Source organism: Mesoplodon mirus (genome assembly GCF_964341445.2).
Source record: "Mesoplodon mirus genome assembly, chromosome: 4".
Classification (NCBI taxonomy): Eukaryota; Metazoa; Chordata; class Mammalia; order Artiodactyla; family Ziphiidae; genus Mesoplodon; species Mesoplodon mirus.
Genome location: NC_138979.1, coordinates 53,430,295 through 53,455,158, shown reverse-complemented (window position 1 = coordinate 53,455,158; position 24,864 = coordinate 53,430,295). Strand labels below are relative to the sequence as shown.

The window sequence follows — 24,864 nt, the reverse complement described above, 5'->3', positions numbered from 1 at the left end:
TCAATGAAAATATCCATGCATCCAAATGAATTTATTTCCATTTTACTGTGTTCGCTTTTCATGGGAACATCTTTTTTTCCTCTGTAGCACAAGTTTAGCCAACTAATACTGTAATCTGTTTTTGTAATGTTGTACAATATTATACTAATATTGTAATGTTTTTGTTTGTCTAACGTCTTCAAGACTGACCTGAGATGTTTTCAGTTTCCAAGTCCAATAAAAAGAAGATGTATTGGAATTTAGAACTCAACATGAGTTAGAAAGCAGAAAATCACCAAGACCCTCTACTTCTACTTTGAAGTAGAATCACACTGCTAGGGGACAACACATTTGGTGCATTAACCCACAATTTGTTGATGTGTATGACTGCCACTACTAGAGACTTAGCTAAGAATTGAGGAAAAATCCCCAAACCAGTAGAACCATGGCAAAAGGTCTACGTGTATGTACATGCAGATATAACCCATAACCTGGAGAAAGGCTTGGACTTAGAAAGTGTCCTTTGCTGCTTGGCTGTAACTTTAACAGACCAAAGGGATGCTGGCTTGAGTGCTTCTGGGAGGATGACACATGAAACCCAGTTTCCTCCTGGACAATGGGATATTAATTTGCTTTAAGAAACATGTGTGAGGGAAGGTAGGTCGATCACACGATCTAAAGTTCACAAAGTAAAAACGTACAAATGACAGGACCACCCCATTTAGAAAATGTCCTACAATGTGCATTTATTCCATATCATTATACAAGGTTTCCATACAGTTATAACTCTTAAGACAATGTTTTTTCTTCACCATTGTACGTGGTGCCTACATCTTTCACTTGAACATGGTGGAAATCCACATCGCATGCTATCCCACGAGCTGTAACGAACTGCAAATGTGCCAATTAAAAAGAAAACAGAAGCCTTAGAAGAGCATGTCGGCTTACAAACCCTTGGCTTTAGTGAATTCTGCCAGACAGGATCCGTACGTAGTCTCACCTCATCGTTAAACCCAAGACAAAATAAATTAGTGTTGGATAGAATTCTAAATTGTACAATATTGAACGAAAGACCACAGTGGGACCTTTTGTTTAAAGTAGCACCAATCCACACCTGATTGTGTTTCCAACATTAATCTTCCTGTTCATGTATCATTGGCACTTTGAGTGGAAATCTTTCTGCTTCAGCAAGGATTCCTGGACTAAGCATACTGTGTTGCTAAACTCTCTACGAAGTGTGGCAACGTCAACTTGGGAAATGGCACATTTAAATCATTGTCGCCTTGACACGGGCTTGCCTGTCTGTGTGTGTCTTTCCCACCCCTGATCTAGCTGGTACTTTGTGGATGTATTTGTGACAGTGGTAAAAGTAAATAAAAATGCATTTAAGGGGTTTCATGGTAAGCATGGTGTTTAAAAACAAAACAAAACGAAACAAAAAACAAAAACAACATGAAAGAATGTGGTCGCAGCTAAGGAGGTTTTCACATGTTGTTTAACTCCAGTAAAGTCTGATCCAGCATCTGGTGCATACTAAGGTTTTCTTCTTTGGCATGAGCCACTTTCTCTGTGGTGGGATTAGAAAATTAAGTCATGAATAGCTGCGCTTTGGACACAGTGGTGGTTTGTACATTTAGGCAGGCAAACATCAATCACAAACACAGGATGAGATGATTAGGACCAGGCATGCTCGTAAGACATTACTCATTTCCAGACAAGGACCTACGAAGGGGAAGCTGTCTTGGACCCGAAGGAACTACAGGCACAGCAGGTTCTCACAGAGTGGCCAGGTGAACCTCCACCAACAACCCACTGAGGACAAAATGCAGGTGGGGTTGGTGAAGGTTCACTGGTCATGTGCCGTGGGAACAGGGAGAGGTGCTTGCAGCACTGAAGTTGACAGCAGACGTTTCTGAGTTACAAGCAGTTAAGGTCTGAGAGTTGTGTTGTAACACAGTCTCACAGAAAACAAAGATGACGTAAATAGGCTTTCTGACAACTTTTTCAATGATTTATTTCTGTTACTCATTAAAAAAAATTACCAACACGTTTCATGCACACTCCAGTAGGACATTCTCTTATTATTATTTTCACAGTGTTCTATTTATTATTAGCATGACATTCTCACCAGAATCCAACACTGTTAGACTGAATAAAAGCATACCTTTCAGACAATCAGGGACTTCTGACATCAACTCCTGTTTTCAAAAGCTATTTTGCCCAAGCATAGGTAATCATATTTCAAACACTATACCAGATACTTAGAAGTTAGAAATATGAATATGTAATAGGAATATATATTATATATATCATATCCTATATATAATATATATATATACTTATACGCATACACATCCCTCTGCTTTGGCTTTCTAACTTAAAGCAAGACTCAGTTCTCTGTAGGAAATAGAAAACATTTTTTTGGTCCTCATTATGTATCAGCTCAAACAAGAGGACCTGCTCTTGCAAAGATGAGTGCTGAATTGATTATAAACATTGATCCATAAGCACAGATGTAATTTTACCATAAAAGTGGTTTGGGGATTAAAGAGAACTTAATTATTCCAGATATGAGAGGAAAATACAGGCAAGGCCAGTCATTCAACTGATTCATGTTCAATTCTGCAGAAAGGAATCGTTTTCAACCCTATTAGGTGAAGGTATGACAGTCTTAGATTTCCTGCCCATGGGCTGCGTTCCTAGAATTCAGCCCAGGTTCTTTCCCACTTAAGTTTAATCCTCATTCAGGGCCAGCTTTAGTTGGTTAGTTAGGCGGCGGTTTTGCTCAAGTTGCTGGTAGAGTTCGTCTGTACAGGTCAGCAAGCAGGTTAGCAGAAGAGAAGAGGCAGAGGAAGAGAGGTTAGCTGGAGGTGGTGAGAGGGAGCTCACAGACAGAACACAGAGTACCTCGGGCGCCAGTCACTTGCTGAGCAGGTTACCCTTACCCTGTGGTCAGCTGTCCTGTGCCCAGGAAGGGCGGATGGAAAAGGCCTGGCAGACTTAGGAAGAGCCAGGACTCCTCTCTTGGCAGGACGGGAGGGAAAGAGAGCAGCAGGATCCGAGGAGGAGGACAGAGAGAGGGTATATTCCTCATGCATCTCAGTAAAACCACTGTGTAAACCGGGCTGAATGCAGCTTCTGGAAACAGCCTCAGGAACAGGGGCAGGGCTGGAGGCGAGCCCACCCCTTGCTAGGGTTCAGCTGAGAGCTTCCTGCGAAACCTCAACCTGCCCATTTCTGCTCACCTCTTCCTGCAACCCCTTTCATCTCCACTCCCAGGGCCGGCTTTCCTTTCAGGTAGCACCAAGAGGGGCTACTGCCACTGCATTAACAGCAGAACTGAGCTTCCTGTCCCTCCCCTAGTTGCTGTGATACAGGGTGCAAATTCTGAACTCTCGTCCAGCCTAGATACAGGGTGTGTTACCCTACTCAAACAGCAAAAGAACAAGCATTTATCTCCACTCAAAACTGACTTAAAATTTAACTGCTGACCTTCTGAAGAGGACGGCATTCTCTGGTGCTCGATGGACATGTATAAAATGAATAAAATCTCAAACAGCCATATGGAGACCAGTGTGAAAAGCATTTTACACTAGGGCATGTAATCTGCTCACTTGGCAAGGAAGGCAGCCACTAGAGTCAGTCTGTATCTGGTGGTCCAGGGGATGCCCCAACAAGGACAAGAACCTGGCACTTACCATGAAAAGCTGGAGAATACTTTATTGTTTCCAATGACGGTGACGACCTAGACCCACAAAACTCTAACTTAATCATCTGGAAAAGCAGTAATCCTATACCCCGGGGAAAAGAAAAATGTTCCGTCTCTAGCCCCCAGGTCTGTGGGGAAATTGATCAATTCTTATTTTAATTTTCTCTCATGTATGGTAGGAGATGGGGAATACGCTATATTCGTTGTGCTTTCTAGCTTGGAATAGCTGCTGCGTTGTCTTCTTCGTTGATCCAAATTTTCTGAATATTCGAAACCCCAGTCAAATGTCACCTCCTCCAGGTAGCGCCCAGTCAGAACTAGTCTCTATTCCTTGTTGACTCTAAATGCACACCATCTGTTAGTTCAGACTTGCTTCCCTCATCTATCTTCTAACTTTCATGGTATCTTGCATGTTTGGGGGGTGCAAAGTCTATACCCCACTAGCACATTCACACTATCGTGTGGGAGATACCACCCCAGGCAGGTAGGATGTCTTAGTTTGCTGAGCCAATGTACAGCCAAGCTGGGATGGAAGAACTCTGGAGAAATCCCAGAGAATCCAGAGGGTCAATGTGAATGCAGCTTAAATGACAGCTGTCCCTACCACATCCTCCTTTGGACCTGCTCCACTTCAGCTGCCATGGAACTGGTGTGCCTGGAACACTTGTATGTTTGCAAGTATTCTTCCTTCCTGTTCTACCTCCCCAATGTCTGGGATGTCTAGTGCCAAGCAATGCTTTTGGGGTTTGGTCCAACCAAGGCTCTTGCAGCAGTTGCCTCTACATATGGCCTGACCCTCTGAGCTAGAAGCCTGGGCCCCAACAATTTCTTGATAAAATCAAAAAGCTATTTATCCTCCTGTGCACCCATACCTTCTTGGGCTAGTCCAGATTTGTCTTCCAATCCATCAGTTTCCCATTTCCCCTTGTAGAATATACTTATAGGAAGTGTGAAAATCTCCAGAATGGCTTTCAAAAAACAGATGTGCCTCCAAAATTAACTGAACATCTGCTCAGCAGAACTTTCAGACTTGTCATTTTATCTATAGCAGGAAGCAGGGTTACTCAGAGAAGGGCCCACTTCTATTACTCTGAATTTTAAAAGAACAAGGCAGGAATCATAGTCAAAAGCAGGCCCAAGAAGCCTTAGGAAAAGATAAACAAGAAATTACTGAAGACTTTACACTCTCAAGGGAGAGACACTGTCTAAATTATAAAGTTCTAGAAGTCCACTATACCATTACTAAATTCACTTACCTCTTAAAAAGAGTATTTCTACTCTCTTCTGAGGTTTTGTAGAGCGACTGACATTTTCAATTTGTCCAAATTTACTTGAATACAGGGGTATATAAACACTATTAGGCTAAGAAAAACTATACACAAACAGATGAAGGTCACCCACATTTAAAACACAGGAGAAATACAGCCAGACTGTTGAGGATGGAGAAATGTTGGGAATTAAGAAATAAAAGTCCACATCATTTTTAAGTTCTAATTTTGTGATGCGTTATAAAAAAATCACTTAATTGCTGGTTTTGAATTTATAAATATAACTGATAAACTATAACTGAACAATTTCTACTATTTTTAAGGGGTAAAAAAAAAAAGAACCAACTTTAATGGCTATGCTTTAAAGATGTTCACAAATTTTTAAAAAGTTAATTACCACAAAGATTTACTGTAAGTACAACCCCTCCTAAAGAAAACATGATGCGCTTAAGAGCACAAAAATAAACCTTGACTTGAACATAATCGTATGTTCCTTAAACCTAAGAATGTCATTTCATGATCAAAACGAAGGTGGCTGAGGGATGAATATACTTTTAAAAAGCTTTAACTGTTCTTTGTGCTGTAAAAGGATGATCAACAATAACCTCAGCTTACACTGTTTGAATCCACATTCCTTTTCACCTTTTCTGATACGTAAGTTCCTAGCAATGTGGGGTGGCAGCCACACCCTCCCAAGCAGGGCTATCTAAACACTAACACAGAGGGCTCACCACATCCCAACTAAACATCTGGCAGAGGAAGGCACTGCTCAAGGCAGATCTTCCGGCTCCAACAAGCACATCCCCTGTGCAGAGGTTCTCAACCTGTACTACATACCAGAGCCATTTCAATCTCTAAAAAGACACACATGCCCAGGCCTCACTGTAACCTTTGCAAACCAAAACTCTGAGAGGGACCCAGGCATGGGTATTTTTTTAAAAGTTCCACAAGGAACTACTGTTTTAGAGTCCCTTGGTATTAATGTATGATGTTCAGAATGAGGCGGGGGGGAAGCAAAGCAGCAGCCAAAACTTAACCCTCATATGTGTGATGAAGATTTGGAGTTTTATTCAGTGTTGAAACTAAAATGTCAATGAAGAAGAAGTAAAAAGAATAGCAAACAGAAATAGCTTACACAGTGTTTATTTTACACTGCAATGAGGAGCTTCTGTGCAATAGGAAGCACAGTGTGTGCCTGGCCCTAAGGCAGGATGTGGAGAGAAAGAACCAGGGTCAGCTGAAGAACAGACAAACTGCAGAACTCAGAGAGGAGGGACATCCAGCTTGATGAAGGGGTCGTGCGAGAAGTGAAGCAAAGAGACTTATCTGCATGAAGAGAAAAGGTGGGAGAAAAAGGAAAAAAGTGGCACAATGGAAAACAGGGAAGCTAAACTAACAGATGAGAGCGGCATTTGAAACACAGGTAAGAAGCAGACATGCAAAACCCGCTGCCAGCCACATCTACGGGAGGATGTCAATCCTTGCCCACCAGTGTCTGGACCCGAGGCCAGCCCAAGCCCCTTCTGGGGGAGTTTCATTGCAGAAGACCCATGAACAGAACTTAAAACAGATTTTAAGCTAAACCCACCTTTCAGAATATTTAACCATACTTAATGCCAGAAGTTTTTCTCATAGAATCAGCACATTTTAGCACTGAGAGACAGATGATCTGATCCATCCCCCCATTTACAAATGAGGGAAGAGAGGATGGAATTCTCTCTAGTTTCCATGGTGACAGTCATGTCTCAAGGGGTAGTGTGGCGATTCTATAATCTATAAGGCAGCAGGCACTTGCCAACACTCTTCAAGCTACCATTTTTCTGCACGGTTAAAGGAATGACAGGTGGGCCAGGACACTGAAATATCCAGCTTACATGGAATTCAGTGCCATCTTATGAGATTAAAAGGAAGCCTCTGTGAAACATTCCATGTTAGAATTTAGAGGGGCAGAACCAGCTTAACATTCAGGTTTGGTTAGTAATATGTTAAGTTAGTTGTGTATGCTCCAGGTTCTCGTGAGATTAAGACTATCTACTTCACTCTTACTGCCCAGCAGTAGTAAAAGCTGGGCCATTAACTCCCAAACTCATATAACACAATCTGTGTTTTATGTCCCATTTCTTTGACACAGGTTGTGGTGTTTGTATGTTAATTTTTATATAAACAGAAAATTAAAGGCTTGGCTACCCGGCAGAGGGTTCATTTCTGTCTATAATTCTTAAAAGGAAGATGTGACTTTTTACAGCAACATTCTTTATGCTGTTCTGGATCCATTTCCCTTCTCTAAGAGCCTCAGTCATCTGACCATGTTGGGTTCCTTAAATTTATTATTTCTTTTATGAAAAATGTTCACATTGTATTTAATTGAATCTCAGGAAACCGCCTTTTGATATTTCTTGGGAAATTCCTGCACAATTGCGTGGCCTACCAATTCTACTTGAGCCTAGTTTAATTTCCTAAAAGGACAGTGCCCAAGTCACACATATTCCAGTTCACTGCTTCATGGGAATGATCTAGCTGAGACAATGTGAAATGAATGGATTCTGAAAGGAAAATGGTTTGTATAGACAGACAATCTACTTGGCCTTTATGTTAGTAGAATGTGAAAAAACAATTACTATCCTAGATTATGCAAAGACAGTGAGCATAAAGGTGTAAAGATGGAGATTCTGGAGATACAGAAGGGAGTGGTGGCGAATTTATCATATTAGCATGAGGGCACGGGTGTGAGCAGGCAGGGTGGATGAACATTTACATGGAAGTCATATCGTTGAGAGCGTGGTCCAGCTCCTCGCTGATGGCTTTGTACTTCAGTTTCTGAGCGTACAGCTCGTCTATGACCAGGAAGTGGAAGGCAGAGGTGCAAGGACATGGAGAGTGATCAAGAGATGGAGGGTGAGTGAGGGTGGCATGGACACCATCCCAACACAGCAGCAAGAAAAGGGCAATGCATGAAGGAATTGGTGCCGCAGCAGGTGGCCAATGCAGGAGGCGTGCGTTTTGTTTTTAAAAAAATTGAAACAAAAACAAAAAGAACAAAACCCATTAGAAAATAAAACAAGAAACTCAATATGAAAATCATAACAAATACGGCAGGTATATCAGTAAACCATGTTAAACCCTAAACGAAACCACAGAAGGCTGTCTCCTGGTTGGGAGAGGGGTAATAGAACATCTTTCTTTTATAGAGCTATAATTTAATTACACAGCCACCTGCCACTATGAACAGTGGAAAAAATATCCAAGGGCATTGTTTTGAAGAAACAATTTGTGACTACAGTCTGTAATCCTTATCTGGCTCCACCCTGAAACCACTGACTTCCGGACCAAACTAGACCACTGGGGTATGGATTTCTTTTTTTTTTTTTTTTTTTTTTTTTTGCGGTATGCGGGCCTCTCACTGTTGTGGCCTCCCCCGTTGCGGAGCACAGGCTCCGGATGCGCAGGCCCAGCGGCCATGGCTCACGGGCCCAGCCGCTCCGCGGCATATGGGATCCTCCCAGACCAGGGCACGAACCCGTATCCCCTGCATCGGCAGGCGGACTCTCAACCACTGCGCCACCAGGGAGGCCCTGGGGTATGGATTTCTTGATGCCATCCAGACTACTCCTGTGGTCTGCCCACTCAAGCTGCCCTCGCTGGTCCAGGAGGCTTGAAAAGCGAGGAGAGCCACGCTTTTTATGGTGTTGCTGTGCCAAGTCTGCAATTCAGTTCTTCTAATGATGAAGGTTTCATACTCTGCTGCAATTTGGCAGATTGTTTTGCAACCATTTGTCATTTTCTCTTTTCCACCAGCTTGGTTATCATCTGCACCAACCTCCAGTCCCTACTCTAGCCACTTCTGCTTTTGATGTATATATTTTATATATTTTTTTCTTTCTTTTTCACAGCCTCAGAGCTCAACATTTAGGATTTCTGAGAGACAGAGAGGGTGTCACTAAAATAAAACCTAAATATCTTAGTGGAGAAGTGCTGAAGTATAATGTCAAAGTGTAGTGCCCTATTACCCTCCAACCCGTCAGGATACACAGCACATGCCAAGATGATTAGTAACTTAAAAAAAAAAAAAATCCAAACCCTTACATTGAATTCGCACTTGGGGGAAGATAAGTTGTGCCTAAAAACAAATCCATACCATTCTGGCAATAAGGAGATGCCACTAAAGACAGAAAACACACCAGTCATTCTCACCTATGACCACCTCACTCAGAGTGAGAAATAAACCTGCCACACTTCTGAAGAGTGTGCAGTAGAGCCATTTGGCATCTGCCGTTACAAAAAGAGATGGGCCCCGTCTGGTGGCTAACGGTCATCTGGTGAACAGAGAATTTAGGAGCCACGGAATGAAAACCCCAAAGGGCAGACAGGAAGAATGTGCAAGAGCAAAGAAGTGTATCGAGGAGGACGCAATGATTGGAAAATGACTTTGCCAGGTCACTACTCAGCCACAAGGATTAAGTTAAAAACAAAACTTAAGATCTTACCTTCTAAGTCATCAATGCTTTTCTCCAATTTAGTTACTGACCTCTCCGCAAACTCGGCCCGAGTCTCAGCCTGCAATAATTCAATTTATTTCAATCAGAGTTGGGAAGTTTTAGATTTCTGGTAGCTACAAATATAGAGAAACTAGAGAATGAAAATCAATCCTGGCACCCATGAATGGGGTCTGAGACCACCTGCCAGTCAATCACCACAGTGAGAGGTGGCTAGCACAGCTCACTCTCCAAGACCACCCCTGAAAATCCCTGGATCATTCTAACTTTAAAATGAAAAAGCCCTGAACAGTTCTGTAAAAACAAACTCAATCCAGCTGGCTTTGTCCACAACACCCTTAATATTACCTCCTTCAGCTTGTCAGAAAGGACCTTGATCTCTTCCTCATATTTGTCTTCCTTCTGCGAGTACTGTAATTAGAAAGAATGTTCCAGATGTCAGGCCATAGCTCACCCTATACTGAGGTCTTCTAATACAACGAAAGTGTCAGCCCAGCCAACAGATGTTGAGGATCTCTTAGAAGGTAATGGAGCCTCTGATATCAAATGGCATACAACAATGCATTCTCTGTTTTCCTGCCTATTGTTTTACATGGGAGAAGAACAAGATAACTTATCCATTTGGCACTTGGTTTAAATTAAATTGTTACAGATGACTCACATACTCAAAATAAAATAGATTCTCCATTAAAAAAAATCTGTTATTGATAATCATCAGGAAATTGCCTCAAAATGACGCCATTTGCTAACGTGTCTAATGGATTATTCCTTGCCTTGGCAGGGCCCCAGAAGAGAAAAAGTGGGTGTCTCTAGAGCAGCTCTTAAAGATGCCTTTCCCCCACGCCGTGCTCCTGGCCTACCTTCTCAGCCTGAGCCTCCAGTGACTTCAAGTTGTTCGTCACAGTTTTCAACTCTTCTTCAAGCTCGGCACATTTGCTAACGTTTTCGATCAGAGGTAGAAAGGGTGGGAGACAAGCCAGAGGAAGGAGGAGAGAAAAAGGAGAGGGATGGGAAAAAATGAAAACCGAGTCCTAGAGAACAAAGGGCTGCCTTAAAGTAGCCAAATCATCAAGGTACTAAAATGCTCAATTTTGCCATGGAGACTGCTCCCGACCTTCCAACAGCAGAAAGGCAGGGTGACAAAATCCAACAACCTCGAAGTGTGATAATTTGGCTTCTTTTTTGGCTGCACCAAAGAGCATTTATGAAGGAAAAACAAAGGAGTATAAAGGACCCAAAGAAAGCACTTAAAGCAAGGTATAAGATAGCAGAGGGTGTAGTGAAGGTGCAGTCGTTATAAAAATGAACCAGTAGGCATTGGAAGCTGAAAGACGCCTGGGTTGCAGTTAAACCTAAAACCCATACATGAGCCATCAGTACCTTATCCTCTGCAGCCATTAATGCTTTCAAGGTCTGATCCATTATTCTTAATTGTTCTTCCAGCTGTCGAACTTGGCTGTTAGTGGACACAGGAAATGCACAAGGCCATTCTCAAAATCAGTGTGCAGGTAAGGCATGCAGTGATACACGCATTCATACATAGACACCCCACGCAAGTCCTCCATGTTCCATACTCGTAGCTCATCCCCGTCAAATGAGCACTTAAGGAGCCCGGAGCTGAAACAGGTCAATGTGCAGCTGCCAGAAGGTCATGCTGTTTAGTCACTGCTCCGCAGCACCCCACACACAGCCTCCTGGCGCCGGGCCCGCTTACCCTTCTGAGAGCTCAGCCCGCTCCTCTGCACGCTCCAGGTCACTCTCAATGATGACCAGCTTACGGGCCACCTGCAGCAGAACAAACACAAAACACACACACCATGGGGCTTCCAAGCTCTGAGGAGGCATGTGGGGTGAGGACTGGATCCGTCAGCCCCTAGGAGTTTTTGCCTCTAAACAAGATGATCCTCTTTCCCGTGCACTGGAGAGAAGTGACTCTCCACCAGGCGTGCCCACGGAGAGGAGACCAGAGGCTTCTGCTCACCAAGACCCAGTGTGGTTAGTTATGGGTGGGCTGGCTCATCTGTAGTCCTACCCAGGTGACGCCTGTATAGTTACATAGCAGCCAGACCAAGTGTGGAAGGAGGGAGAGAGATGAAGTTCACAATCTCCAAACTAGCAGTGTGATGAGACATGACGCCTTTTATGCTGAAAAGGCGGGGCTGCAAGACAAGACTGAAAACCATCCTGAGAACTCCATCCATCTAGAGCTCTGTACCTCGACTCCCTCTATGTGCAGCAGGCTACAAATGCCAACAGAAACAGCAAGAGAGGCTGACATGAGAAGCTGCTGAGGTGACTAATGAGGTCAGTGGAAGAAAGGACCAGAGAGAAGGGATCCTAGGAAGCATTTCAAAATTAGTGGGCGTAGTGTAACCTGGAGATGGGAGATGATGATGATGAAGAGTCAGTGCTGTTTCAGGATAGCCATAGTACATTAAGGGAAAAACTAAAACCTTAAAACAATCACGTGGGCTCTGTTATCACAGGAGGTTGCTTTCATGGGGCATGACCAGGAGGTGATTCACCTGTGAACCTTGAGGAGACAGGAGGACAGAGAGAAAGGCCTCCATGAATCTAAGGAGCAAGTGCATGGTCTGTGTCTCTACACTGACTGAACTGGGCTGTGCCAGGTGAATCACAGTAGGGAGAACTGCTTGCGTGGTAACAGGATGAGAGGTCCCTTCCACAAAACACAAGAGGCCCAACTCTCCCTTCTCCTGACCAGAGAACTTTTGTCCTGGCCTTTGTGTGTGTGTTTGGGGTGGGAGGTGGGGGGAGGCATGGGGGCACAAAAAAAGCTTTGGTCTTTCCCAGTGCAACTGATCCCCTAGCAGGATCAAAATTGAGAACCGTTTTCTGGGGACAAAGGAACTCTTGCTTCTCAAAACCACCCATTTCTGCTAAGGAAGCAGATGGTTTCACTGAAGAACGCAAGGCTGTACACTGCTCCCCCGCTCCTGGGAGTCCACAAGGCCTTGGGCCCCAGGATCTGACCTCTTCATACTTGCGGTCGGCATCCTCAGCGATGTGCTTGGCCTCTTTCAGTTGGATCTCCTGAATTTCCATTTTCTCCTCATCCTTTTGAGCTCGGCTTTCAATGACTTTCATGCCTCTGAGAAGAAAGACATGCAGGAAGACCCAAGATTTAGAGGCGACCTCCACGAACTCACGCTGCACCACAGTGGTTTGTGAGGCTCAGTGTAACTGACAGACCGAAACAGAGCACAGAGCTACTTTTATCTTCCAAACCATGAAACAAGACTTTCTAGAGCTGAAGGCAGAAAAGACATACACTTCCCTCTCTCTGTTTATTGTGAATGAAAGCTTACACTTTTGATACTGTTGACACTGTCCAGGCAGCTAATGTGAAATGAAAGGTACCATGTGAGGATCCTGTTTGAATGTGGGAGGCATGGAATCAAGGAAGGTCAACAAGCTTTACCTGCTATATAAATAATGGGACTTCTTCCCTTTTCTGGTGGGAAGCTTCACCTTAAAAATGGACCAAAGTTAGAACGAAAGCAAACTTATCTTCATGTACTTCCTTCCCACAAAGAAAGTAGCTGTTCTTACCCCTTTAGCCACAAATGTAAGTATTAGATTGAACCAAATGAAATTGATGGTATTTGACCACATCGGACCTGCAAAATGGCAATTTCATGTGGGTTGACCTATACTTTAGAGAAGAAACTTAGTTTTGCCTCTAATAAAACTCATAATAGAGGTGTTGAGAGGCAGGACCAACACCATCTTCTATGCTGATGTGTACGTTTGGATCCTTCAGCATGGTGGTAAGTTTTAGAAAATGTTAATTGACCTATGATATATTACAGATTTATGCAATAACAAATTATGTTAAAACGGGATTCATTTACCAATATCTAAGTACGCAGTAAGATAAATAAATCACTTTTTTTTTTTTTTTTTTTAATGAAGCACTACAATGTATTTTAGGAAACCTGCATCTTGGCTCGGCCATAAATTCTCTTTGAGAGTTCGGGCAGGCCACACCAGTCTCTGAACCCTAGTCTTCTCATCTGTAAAACAAGGGGACTGGACTAAATGATCTCTAAATACCTTTTTACTCCAACGTCTAACATTGCCAGATTGCCTTCCTTTCAGGTTCACTAACAAGTGTATTTCAGGAAGAAGCCAGCCACAAAACCGTTGGTTATATGTACACTGTAAGAGATGATGAGTCATCTTTAAGAATTCCAAAACTCTTGATGAGAAAAGAATCAATAAGCAACAGTGAATAATGAGCTGACAACTTCAGCTAAAGAGCTTCTTTAATCCTAAAGTCTGAAATCATTCTTTATCCATGGTGGCAGGGGGCAGAAATGCACCTCAAAGATGGAGAAACGGACAAAATGATGGACTGCGTGCACCTGCCCAGGTCACAGTGCAGAAACACAATGCCAGTGTCTGAGACATCACAATACTTTGTCATCCCTCGAAGGGCAGAACTCTCTCTAGTCCTGTGGAGTCTTGCTTGGAGTGCTTCCAAGTAATATGAGTACAAGAACTCGAACAGTTGAACATGAGAGAAAATGCCTTGTGGAATACACGACGGCTGATATGGCCCTGGTTTTCCTTTACTACCACAAGGCTGAATCTTGGGGTAATAAGTCAGGTAGAGCCAGGTCATAGTGGGAGCATGCTCAGCAGACATGCAGATCTGACTGTACTTACCTATGCACGTGTGTCTTATCGGCTTTACTAAGTCCAAAACAATTTACTTTTGTGGATCATATTTCTGTTTTATCTGTGCTTTCTCTTCCTCTCATTTCTTGGGCTATTTGACAACTGACAGCCCATACTGTATTTACCTCGGCCTGAGACCCCTTGGTATATTTTATTTTTTTTAAACATCTTCATTGGAGTATAATTGCTTTACAATGGTGTGTTAGTTTCTGCTTTATAACAAAGTGAATCAGCTATACATATATATCTAGTCCCATATCCCCTCCCTCTTGCGTCTCCCTCCCTCCCACCCTCCCTATCCCACCCCTCTAGGCGGTCACAAAGCACCAAGCTGATCTCCCTGTGCCATGCGGCTTCCTTGGTATATTTTAAAATAAAGTTATCCTTTTTAAAAAAATGCATAATTGCTCCATGGTCAGTAGGAATGAAAGAACCAAAACACATCCCTAGAACCTTCCGTTTACACGTCCATCTCCCTCGCTGTGTGGTGAGCTCTGAGAGAGCAGGAATGGCGTCTTTATTTGTAACCTTGGGGCTTAAAACAGTGCTTTGCACAAAGGTGTCCCACTAATGTTAAATGAACAAAACCATTAGTTGCACCTGGATCAAGTCAGGAAATAGTGCCACCAAGGTACTGTAAAATTCTTAGAGGCCCATGATCAGAGAAGCCCTCCCGTTCCACCAAGAGGAAAGGCTGTGCTAACAGGTGGGCTGAACGAGGGGTCCTCACCTCTCACTCTCATCTGCTGCCTTCTCAGCCTCCTCCAGCTTCTGCAGAGCTGTTGCCAGACGCTCCTGGGCACGATCCAACTCTTCCTCAACCAGCTGGATGCGTCTGTTCAGAGAAGCTACGTCGGCTTCAGCCTGGGTAGAGAGTGAAAGGCATTTCAGTGTCGGAGAGAAAGTGACGGTAGTGCCTTCAGGAGGGGCTGAGACTGAAACACTGGTTCCAGACGGGAAGCCTGGGCCCTGTGGTGAGCCACCCTAAAGTGCGTTACAAGCCCTGGTCAACTCCGGAGTTGTTAGATACATTCATCCATTGACCTACCCAGTGAATGTCCACCTTGGGGTATATGCAGATCCACACACACCCTCCTCATCGGACAAAGGGACCATCAGCAACACTCTCTCACTTGGTTCTCTTCCTCCACAGATTTCAACACGCTGGCTTTACCTGCCTGTTAAGGGGGAGCTTCATCACAGCCACCTCACTCGGTGGGGCCTGAGGTGTGGACAGAGGCGATGGGACTTACCCAGGCTCAGTCACACAAGACGAGAGCAGCACAGCGAGGACTCGGACTCAGGAGTCTCAGTTCTCCTTTCTGCTGATTGTGTTCTCAAAGGGGCTTTATTAAATATTTTAGGAACTAAAATATTTTTAAATTCAGTGGTTCTAAAATATACACCATACAGAGACACAGCAAAACCCAGCAAGCCCCCTGCCCTTCAGCACCCCTTTAGAATAACTGGTCACACTGGAAGAGGGCCAAGACAAATTTCCCAAGCGTTTGTGACATATGACATATGCCTACAGGAATTTCTCACAAGTCAAGGTTGCTACAAGAAGAGCTTCAAACTTCTTAGAAGAAAAGCAGTACAGATACTCTTTTTACTTGGTATCTATCTCTGAAATAAGATGCTTCTTTCTGGGGGATGCAATGGTTACCTACAGTTATGAGCATTTGTTACTATAAGCCTCAGAACACTTGCAAGCCTGGACCGGTCCATTACATACACTTGCATCGATGGCTGTTTAAACATTATGCACATAAGTGAAAGATGGAATTTGTTAATCTGGTACTGTTTCCTCATCCACTCTGAATGTGTGCTTATCCTGGGGTGATGGGGTTTTTAGGACACTTGGGAGTTTTCTAAAAACTACAACATGCACTTTGGGACTATGCTAGCTCTCTACCTACAGTCCTGTCTTCCTTACTCAACTGTAAGCTTCTTATGTGCAAGGAATCACAATTCACTGCACAGAGTATGGGCTCAGTAAAGGTCTACTGAATAAAATGAGTAAAACCAACCTAATTTAAACAAAAGCAACTTTTTTAGTTTCTGGACCCATGATACACAGTTTGAAATGCACATGTAGTTAGAGTCTGCGATTATGGCCTTGAAGTAAAGGAACACGAGAACATTCTGCTCTTTGCTCATCTAGATTTGTAAAATTTTAAAAGTCAAGTTCTCTCTGGGAAAGAGGGGTGATTAGGGCATCTACAATCATGGTGAAAGACTTTTTATAAAAACACGCAAATACACTTTTATCTCTTCAAAAATTAACTGTGTAGTAATAATTGGCTGATGGAGGCAGGGAGCGGGGGAAATGTGAAATGAATCCAAGGTCAGTCAACAGTTGCACTGGCCCACAAAGTAGATCACTGCAGCTGCACAGCTAGTAATGGGCTCCACCAGGTCTGGCAGGTGAATGATGGGATTTTTTTGGAGGAGGGATGAGGGTAATAGGGATAACATATTTCTTCTTCTTTTTTTTTTTTGCAGTACGCAGGCCTCTCACTGTTGTGGCCTCTCTCGTTGCGGAGCACAGGCTCAGGATGCGCAGGCTCAGCGGCCATGGCTCACGGGCCCAGCCGCTCCGCGGCACGTGGGATCTTCCCGGACCGGGGCACAAACCCGTGGTCCCCTGCATCGGCAGGCGGACTCTCAACCACTGAGCCACCAGGGAAGCCCATGGGATAACATATTTCTTAAGTATGGGAACTTTAAAAAGTTTTTAGCCCCATGTAAAAAAACAAAACAAAACAAAACCGGAAGGAGGTATACACTAAGGGTATACTTTTGGGTCAGGTCAGATTTCTTTTCTATATTTTCCATTTCTAGTAAAATTCTATTCATTTCATGAACGGGGGAAAACAAGCAAGCAACCCTGAAAGCTGAAAACTAAAATGAGGAGCAAAACAAAAACCACCACCCAAAACACCACCAACAAAAAAAACCTCAGCAGAGTGTCTAGGTCATGTACTCAGAAGTATTTGTCCCCCTTTTCTTAAATATCCTTGTTATAGGTGCTGCAGCCAGAGAAATGTCAACAAGATTTTCAAAACAATTTTTGTAGCCACCACACTCTAAGCTTCCTGTTCTGTTTTCTATCTGGGCCCCAACCTCAAGGACTTTGTACTCACAGAGAGGAGACTGTTTATACTCCGGGGAAAGAACCCTCCAGGTGCCTGGCCAGTCCAGGTCCCTGGCCTCCCACACCTGGGGCATCAGAGAGTAAGGAGACAGCACCCCACGTTCGTTCCTGCCTCTGCACGAAAGATCTCCCTACCCAAGAGGAACGCCCATCAATACGAACCTTCCCTCTTCCCTCTTATTACCTCCATTCTAACCGTTCTTTCCCTTAGCTCTGATACTGTTTTATAAAGGTCATTAACTCCTTTTCCCCAGGAGCATTTTGTAGAACCTACATTAGGGGTTGTGCCCTACGGAAATACCAGTCAATAGGCCTCGTATACGGCACCAGAACAACAACTGGGAATGGAGACCTGTTCTAGGAGCCAGGACAGGGGCAACACAGAGAACAGACCTGTGGGTGGTCCACAAAACAGGGTCTAAGATGTTTAGCTGGAAGGGTCCCTAGGCATTGTCCAGCAGTTCCCACAACTGGCTGGGTGTCCAAATTCACCAGGAGATGCCTATTAAAAACACAAATTTCCAGGCTTTCCTGGTGGTTCAGTGGTTAAGAATCCACCTGCCAATGCAGGGGACATGGTTCGAGCCCTGGTCCGGGAAGATCCCACATGCCGCGGAGCAACTAAGCCCGTGCGCCACAACTACTGAGCCCGTGCTCTAGAGCCTGTGTGCTACAACTACTGAGCCTGCGCTCTAGAGCCCATGAGCCACAACTACTGAGCCCGCGCTCTAGAGCCCATGAGCCACAACTACTGAGCCCGTGTGCCTAGAGCCCATGCTGCGCAACAAGAGAAGCCACCGCAATGAGAAGCCCGAGCACAGCAATGAAGAGCAGTCCCTGCTGGCTGCAGCTAGAGAAAGCCTGTGCACAGCAACAAAGACCCAATGCAGCCGAAAGTTTTAAAAAACAAACAAAAACAAAACAAATTTCCAGGCCCCATCCCTAGAGATTCTGATTCAAGAGGTCAGAAAGGAGGACAGGAATCTGCACTATAAAAAAGCAACCCCCCCTCTTCCCCACCCACCATCCAAAGAGCTGGCAAATCCTGTGGGAACCACTCATCTAGCTCTTTGTAGAAGAGAAAATAGGAAGAGGGAGGGATCTTTGACATGCTCAGGTCACAGCCATCAGCGGGAGGTAAGACTAGCAACAAAGTCCCCTGGTCCTCATGTGCTGGCATGCCTGCCTCCCTTCTCAAGGCCTCCTGGAGCCTCGTGGAAGCCCTGGAACTGGTGGTTCTCACCTATGGAGTCTTTCTGCTTTCTGACGTCAGAGCAGCAGGTTCTCTACAGCCAGCCTGACTCCAACCCCCTACCTGAAAGAAGGCCTTCAGCGAAAGAACCTAACCAGGACTAGAAGAACAGTTACTGTACTGAATATCATCTGCTAAACAAGTCCTCTCAATCCATTTTGAAAAAAGGTGTGGAATAAAATTGAAAACATCATCAAGTAACATCAGGGGGGTACCAGCTCACACAAGGACACAGAACATTTGTTCTCAACCCCAGAAACCAACGCCTGCTGCCCCAGAGGTTTCAGAGCAGGATGGGCAAAGGTGCTTGTAGATAACAGCCCAGATCTGAAAGCAGTGTCTGGGGTGTATGGATCTCTACATAAGCTTCCCCCGGGAAAAACCTGGGCTCTCACTGGCTTCTCAGGCCTCACCATACTGGTCTGATCGCAATTTAGTTTGGTTCTCTAGAATTCAAGATATACTAAATTCCATAAATTAATTAAGGACACCCTTATTTTCACTTTTTTTTTGCGGGGGGGATTATGCTCTATGTTCAAAAGGCCCACATCTCTCACCTGCACTCGCTTTTATTTCCGGTATGTATTCTCTGAGTTCTGAGGCTTATTTAGATATTTTCTAAGGTTCTTCCCATCACAGCACCTGGGCAGTTTACTTAGGACTTAACTGGCTGTTGCCTCTGTCAGTACAAACCCTAGAGACACATGACCATCTGTTATTTCAAAAGCAGATATAAATAACAAGGCATTTGGGAAGGGTCAAGACCCCAGACGCAAATTATTTCCAGGCATGGAAATCACCCACAGTGTACTGGGTTAGCTTCTAACGACAGCGCGTGTGTTGACACTGCTGGTGAGGTCTTTGGGATGCTAGTTGCTTTCATTTCAAAACTGCTATCGTGTCCCAACGTGTAATGAACTACTCAGAAAAGAGACTGCTATATTAGTAAAGGCTACCAACTGTCCTCCTGCAGATCTGTTGTGAAACGACCACCAGGCGCTCTACAGGTGTGAGGTGCCTTCGAGCTGCATGTGCCCCCCAATCCCTTCCACAAGGTACCAGCTACCTAAGAAACTACAACAGATATCAAGGGGATGCCCACACAATATAGCAAAATGTTACTCCAAGTCTGACTTGAAAGAGAACTTTTACAGGGCCTAGAATTTCATGAAATCCAGGTGTTCTAGCCAATATAACTAAAGACAATTTAAAAATAGCAATGGGGCTTCCCTGGTGGCGCAGTGGTTGAGAGTCCGCCTGCCAATGCAGGGGACACGGGTTCGTGCCCCGGTCCGGGAAGATCCCACATGCTGCGGAGCGGCTGGGCCCGTGAGCCATGGACGCTGAGCCTGCAGGTCCGGAGCCTGTGCTCCGCAACGGGAGAGGCCACGGCAGTGAGAGGCCCGTATACCGCAAAAAAAAAAAAAAAAAAAAAAAAAAAAAAAGCAATGATTTTTACTTTAAAAACAAGTATTTCCGTTAGAGGATTAAGAAGAAATAATTGTAGGAGAATAATATTATATCCTAAAAATAAATCCTCTGGAATGCATGTTCGAAGTCCTACCTGAACTGAAGTACTGCATGGGATGATCAAAGGTCAGGTCTTTTTATTTCATACGAACTGTAGTTGTACAGAGAAAGTTTCACCCAGTTTACTGTGTAAGACCCAAGTCACTACAGCCAAGTTAAACTTCTGCCCTTATATGGTAAGGAAAGGGGAAAAAAACACGGATGACATTAAGGGGCACTCCCATGGATAAGAGTTAAAAACAACCTCTCTATCTGCACCAAAGCCTGTAATTCACGAGGCATATTTGTGTAATGAGTGAGAAGGGATGTGAACAGGGCATTGTAGTGCCTTCGCCTTGCCTATACATGAAAGCAGAAAGCCAGAGTATATATACACTCCAGCTACTGCCACGCTGTGGGGGCCAATGGGGGCATGAAATGCACTTTTAGATTCCTGTTCTCAGAAATATTTACCAACTCTAAAGAGGGGAAGGGCTGGGAATTTTTGTAAATTGGTTTTTCCTGTGATTTAATAAAGTTATCAATTAAGAACCTACAGGCTGCAACTGTTAAGTCCCCTTGTTTGCTGTGTACCATACAGAAAGAAGGAAGGCAGACTGCCTTCTTCTTGCTCCCTCTTTGATAAGGACAAAAGACAAACAAAACCCTAGCGGGTCACAAGATCTGGAGTCAACCATTACATCAAGCAAAGTAGCCTCATTCCAAAATTTTGAAGGGCCCACACACCTTGGAAAAACAAACCAGTAGAAAAAAAAGGGATGGCTGCTTTTTCCAAAGTTAAGTGCTGGTTGTAATAGGGCCAATTAACTACAGCCTGTCTGAATCTTTGAGAATGTGAATTAGGGCCAACTCTCCAAATATTTTTTGCAGTGGCTCATGACTTTGTCACTAAATTTTTATCTTTGCTGCCAAGAGAAACTGTGACTGCTAGCTTAACTCACAGCTATGCCTGACAACTACCAAGAAACCACCTTCAATTAGCTACCTTTAAGTTCCAGTTTCATAAGTTAGGAACACCTCTCAATTTGAAATTCTCTCTTCAGTGGTCTGACCCAGTCCTCAAGTTGCTGTCATAAAAAGTTCTGTGCCCATCCAATCATCCAGATAGACTATTTTCAAAAATCACTTTAAAAATTTTGAAGCTAAACCACTTTTAATATAAAGTTTTGAAAAGAACGAAAGCATTATCTCTACCCAACTGGCCCAGGAAGAGTACTGTCATAAAAACTAAGCCCAAGAGAGAAGGTGAGTAAAATAGTAACAATGTGCCCTTCATAAAATTTATCTTCTGTGTCTAATATCAATCACCAGGCCAACAGTCCATAAGAGGCTCTCCTGTACAGGACCACATATTCCCTTTCTTAGCAGGGGAGGGGAGTTCTACCGACTTCCACCACTAATACCACTTCTACCCACCAAACATTCCTTCTAGCCTGCCTGTGTCCTCTCTCCGTTCAAGTTGAAAAAAGAAGAAAAAAAATTTGATTAGAAGCATTGAAGTGGAGTGTTTTAAGATGTAGTGAAATGAGCAGCCCATCTTTAAGACCCTTTGATAGCTGGTAAACTGAACGCAAAGGAGCAATGAGCGATGCCGAGTGTGGAGCAGTTCTAATACCAGCTGATGCAAGGCACTTACTCTAGGGTGCTAAGCACCATTGCAACTTCTTTACACACACTCTTTTCATCCTCACAACAGGCAGGCACTACCATTACCCACATTTTACAGTCGAGGAACTGAGGGACTGAGAAGTTAAATGATTCAAATCCTAGCAGCCTGGGCCCAGAGTTCTTGTTCTTATCCATCATGTTCTATTGGTTCTAATGGTTCAAGGACAACTGCGAGCCAGTCAGAGAGGGAGTCGGAATTCATTCATTGCCTGGCCAAGTTCAGAGACATCCATGGGACCTCTGCTGTCTTGTCCTCTACAGAAAATGATCTTTTGCCTATTGATTTCCTGGTTCCTGCCTATTTTATCTGAAACTTCATCTAGTTAGGCCTTCCTTTCAAGAGGACCCATTTGCTTCTAGGTATTTTATGCAAAACAGGTCTCATAGCTTCTGCAGCCAGCCATAATGCCATTACATACACCTCTCAACTCAGAATACGCCTCTATTAAGCACAGAAGGACCCCACATGAGCGCTTGTCATAAAATTCCCAAGGTGTTTGAGTATCCTGATTTAAAACACATACACACATACACACACACACACACACTCAAAAATCAACAAACAGCAAATGCCTTAACTACCTCTGAAATCCTGTTCCGGTGTGCTGGATGCATTTGCCTTAGTGGAAAAGAAGGAAGCCAGGTATTACACTCAACGTGGGGGAGGGGAAGCCGGCAGGAGAAAACACCCAATAATCGTAGCTATTTAGCCAACTTTTTCAAGACTCGGTAACAAAGGAACATCTACCTGTACAGGAGAACCTGGGAGGAGGGATGATTAAGAAAGGGAAGGGCAAAGGGCCGCATACTAAGTCAGAACACGCGCTGTCAGTGTCTCAACCACCTCCAGAGAAACAGGCTTTCAAGAAGCCAAGGCTAAACAGGGATGGGGGAGTTTAGCATCCCCGGGCCCCAAAGCCAGACAATGCCTCAGACATGACCTGTTAGCGCCCTTCCCAAAAGAACGGATTTCCAAAAGGAGAGACCTCTTCCGTCCCCACGCTCCGAGTAAATAATGCCAGCAGCGCAAAGGGCACATGCCGGGGACCCGAGACGCCGGGCCGAACGCAAACACCCCAGACACAGAGTCCCTTCTGGGAAAGAGATGCTTCCAGAACCTTCTCAACACCACTAATTCTCCCTCGGTTCTTTAGACCAGCGAGATGAAAAGGGCTGAAGTGAACAGGCAGCGCCCCTCCCCAGAGCCCGACACCTGCGGGCCCAGGTGCGCCCCGAGGCGGGGGGAGGGGTGGCGGGGGAAGGTGGGCTCCCGGGGGCCCTGCGGGGCGCGGTGAGGCCGACTGGGGAGAAGGCGCCTCCGGGGATGGGTGATGGGTGGGTCCCTTACGGTCTCCCTCAGCTTCCTCTCGTAGTCCAGCTCGCGCTGCAGGCTGCCCGCGCGCTCCTCCGCGGCGTCCGCCTGCTCCTGCAGGCTCCGAATCTTCCTCCGTACCGCCTCCAGCGAGCTGCTCCCCGCCATTGCGCCGGGCGGCGGCGGGCCGGCAGGCTGGAGGACTGCCGCGGGAGAGACCGGCTGCTGCGCTCCTGCCGCCGCTGCTCCTGCCGCACTCCGACCGCCTGGCCACCCCGCCCAGGCCGCGGCGCGCCACGGCAGCGCCCCCTGCGGCCCAGGCACAGCCCGGAAGTCGCGACCTCCTAGGCTGCGCAGGCGAACCGCAGGCGGGTGCGCGAGCGCCGGGGGCGGGCCCAGTGGGCGGGGCGGGGCGCGCGCCGCGGACCCCGGGAATTCGCCAACCGCGGGAGGCACCGCGCATGCTCAGGGCCGCGGGGCTGACAGGCGCGGTGCGTAGGCTGCCGGGGCACCTGGTGAGCGGGAGGGTGGCCAACGCGCCGAGGTTGTTACTTCGACTCCCAGCGCCCCTCCCCTGCGCCGTGGGAAACCCGGAGTAACGGATTTGGCTGCAAAGGGCGACGGTGCCGCCTTTTGGCGGCGCGAGCGCTCCGCTCGGGACTGCCAGTTTCCCATGCCCAGGAAGGAGAGAAGCCGAGCGAGGGGTTTGGGGCTGGAATGTACCCCCAAAGGGATTGTTCCTCGATGTAAAGAACCCCAGAACACAAGATCCTAACCACAACAACTCTCCTTCCCTCCAAACTCATGAAGGGAAAACCATTAACATATTGCATAGAGGTTAAACCTCCTAAATGCTGTCTCCCTAGGTTAGAATCTGGCTTTTGGTTCTCTCCTGGTTGTGTGACGGAAAACAACTTGACTTCATCTGTAAAAGCACGGTTAATAGTAGTACGTTTTTCATAGGGCTGCTGTGAGGATTATGAAATGACAGAAAGCACTAAGCACAATACCTTGTACGTAGTTAACTCAAATGATAGCTTTAGTTAATAAATACACAGGCACTGTCTTAAGAGTCAGGCTACAGCCTATAACCAGCTGTGGGACCTCAAGCCCTCCAGCCTATCTGGGACCTACTTTCCTTTCCACAAAAACAATCATCTCAAGGGTCCCTTCTAGTTACAACCTTCTCTGGTTTTAGATCAGCCTCTGAGATCTTCTGGAATCTGACCAATTCTGGGCCGGACTGAGATGTCTTAAAAGGCACACCAAGGAAGTCTACAGAACCCTATGAGAGCGTCTGGCTACAGCTGGATGAAAACCAAAGTGGACACAATCTTTGGGAACCACCCTCTGCCAATTCTCCCCTTCGGCTACGTTTTTAAATGTCTTCTAAGTCTCACAGCTTTCTTTCCTCATCTTTCTCACAGAAGGCCCTTCAAGTCAGTTCCTATATGTTTAAGTGTGGGAATAATGAAGAAAAAGAAAACACACTTGACAACCCCCTCCTACGCCAAAGCCCTAATGAGGAAGCTCCTTGCTTTTCTGACTCATTTGCTATGGACTTTCTCACAGCCTCCCTCTGCTGAGACTCTCACAAAGCCCAGCATGGGCCCTCACATCCTGTAGGTGGAGCCTCTAGCTTTGTTTCCACACAGTTCATCTAGTCAGGAGGGAGGTCACAACTGCTTCCCTAAGAGTACAGACTGGGGGCCTCCAACTTTGAGGGCAGGAGAAGGGGGCATCTGGGAGCCTCCAGGAGATGCAGAGACTGCTGGACAGGTGCAAATGCTCT

The 24,864-nt window shown here is 45.3% G+C and overlaps 1 protein-coding gene across 17 annotated transcripts in view; it reads right to left on the bottom strand.

Moving 5' to 3' along the window:
- Positions 1 to 699: 699 nt before the first annotated feature.
- The window catches only part of TPM1 (tropomyosin 1), a 28,177-nt gene continuing 4,012 nt past the window's right edge, over positions 700 to 24,864 (bottom strand). For 3 of the 17 annotated variants that reach the window (XM_082616856.1, XM_082616861.1, XM_082616852.1), the window contains 7 exons: positions 14,884 to 15,017; positions 12,444 to 12,561; positions 11,164 to 11,234; positions 10,310 to 10,385; positions 9,798 to 9,860; positions 9,441 to 9,510; positions 700 to 1,546 (listed from right to left, as the gene is read on the bottom strand). In XM_082616856.1, coding sequence (XP_082472982.1) covers positions 1,464 to 1,546; positions 9,441 to 9,510; positions 9,798 to 9,860; positions 10,310 to 10,385; positions 11,164 to 11,234; positions 12,444 to 12,561; positions 14,884 to 15,017 — 615 coding nt within the window. In that variant the 3' untranslated portion in view covers positions 700 to 1,463. Of the gene's footprint in view, positions 1,547 to 1,976; positions 7,791 to 9,440; positions 9,511 to 9,797; positions 9,861 to 10,309; positions 10,386 to 10,829; positions 10,906 to 11,163; positions 11,235 to 12,443; positions 12,562 to 14,883; positions 15,018 to 23,108; positions 23,287 to 24,864 lie in introns of those variants that run through there. The other 14 variants (XM_082616858.1, XM_082616867.1, XM_082616866.1 and 11 more) reach the window with 9 other exon arrangements.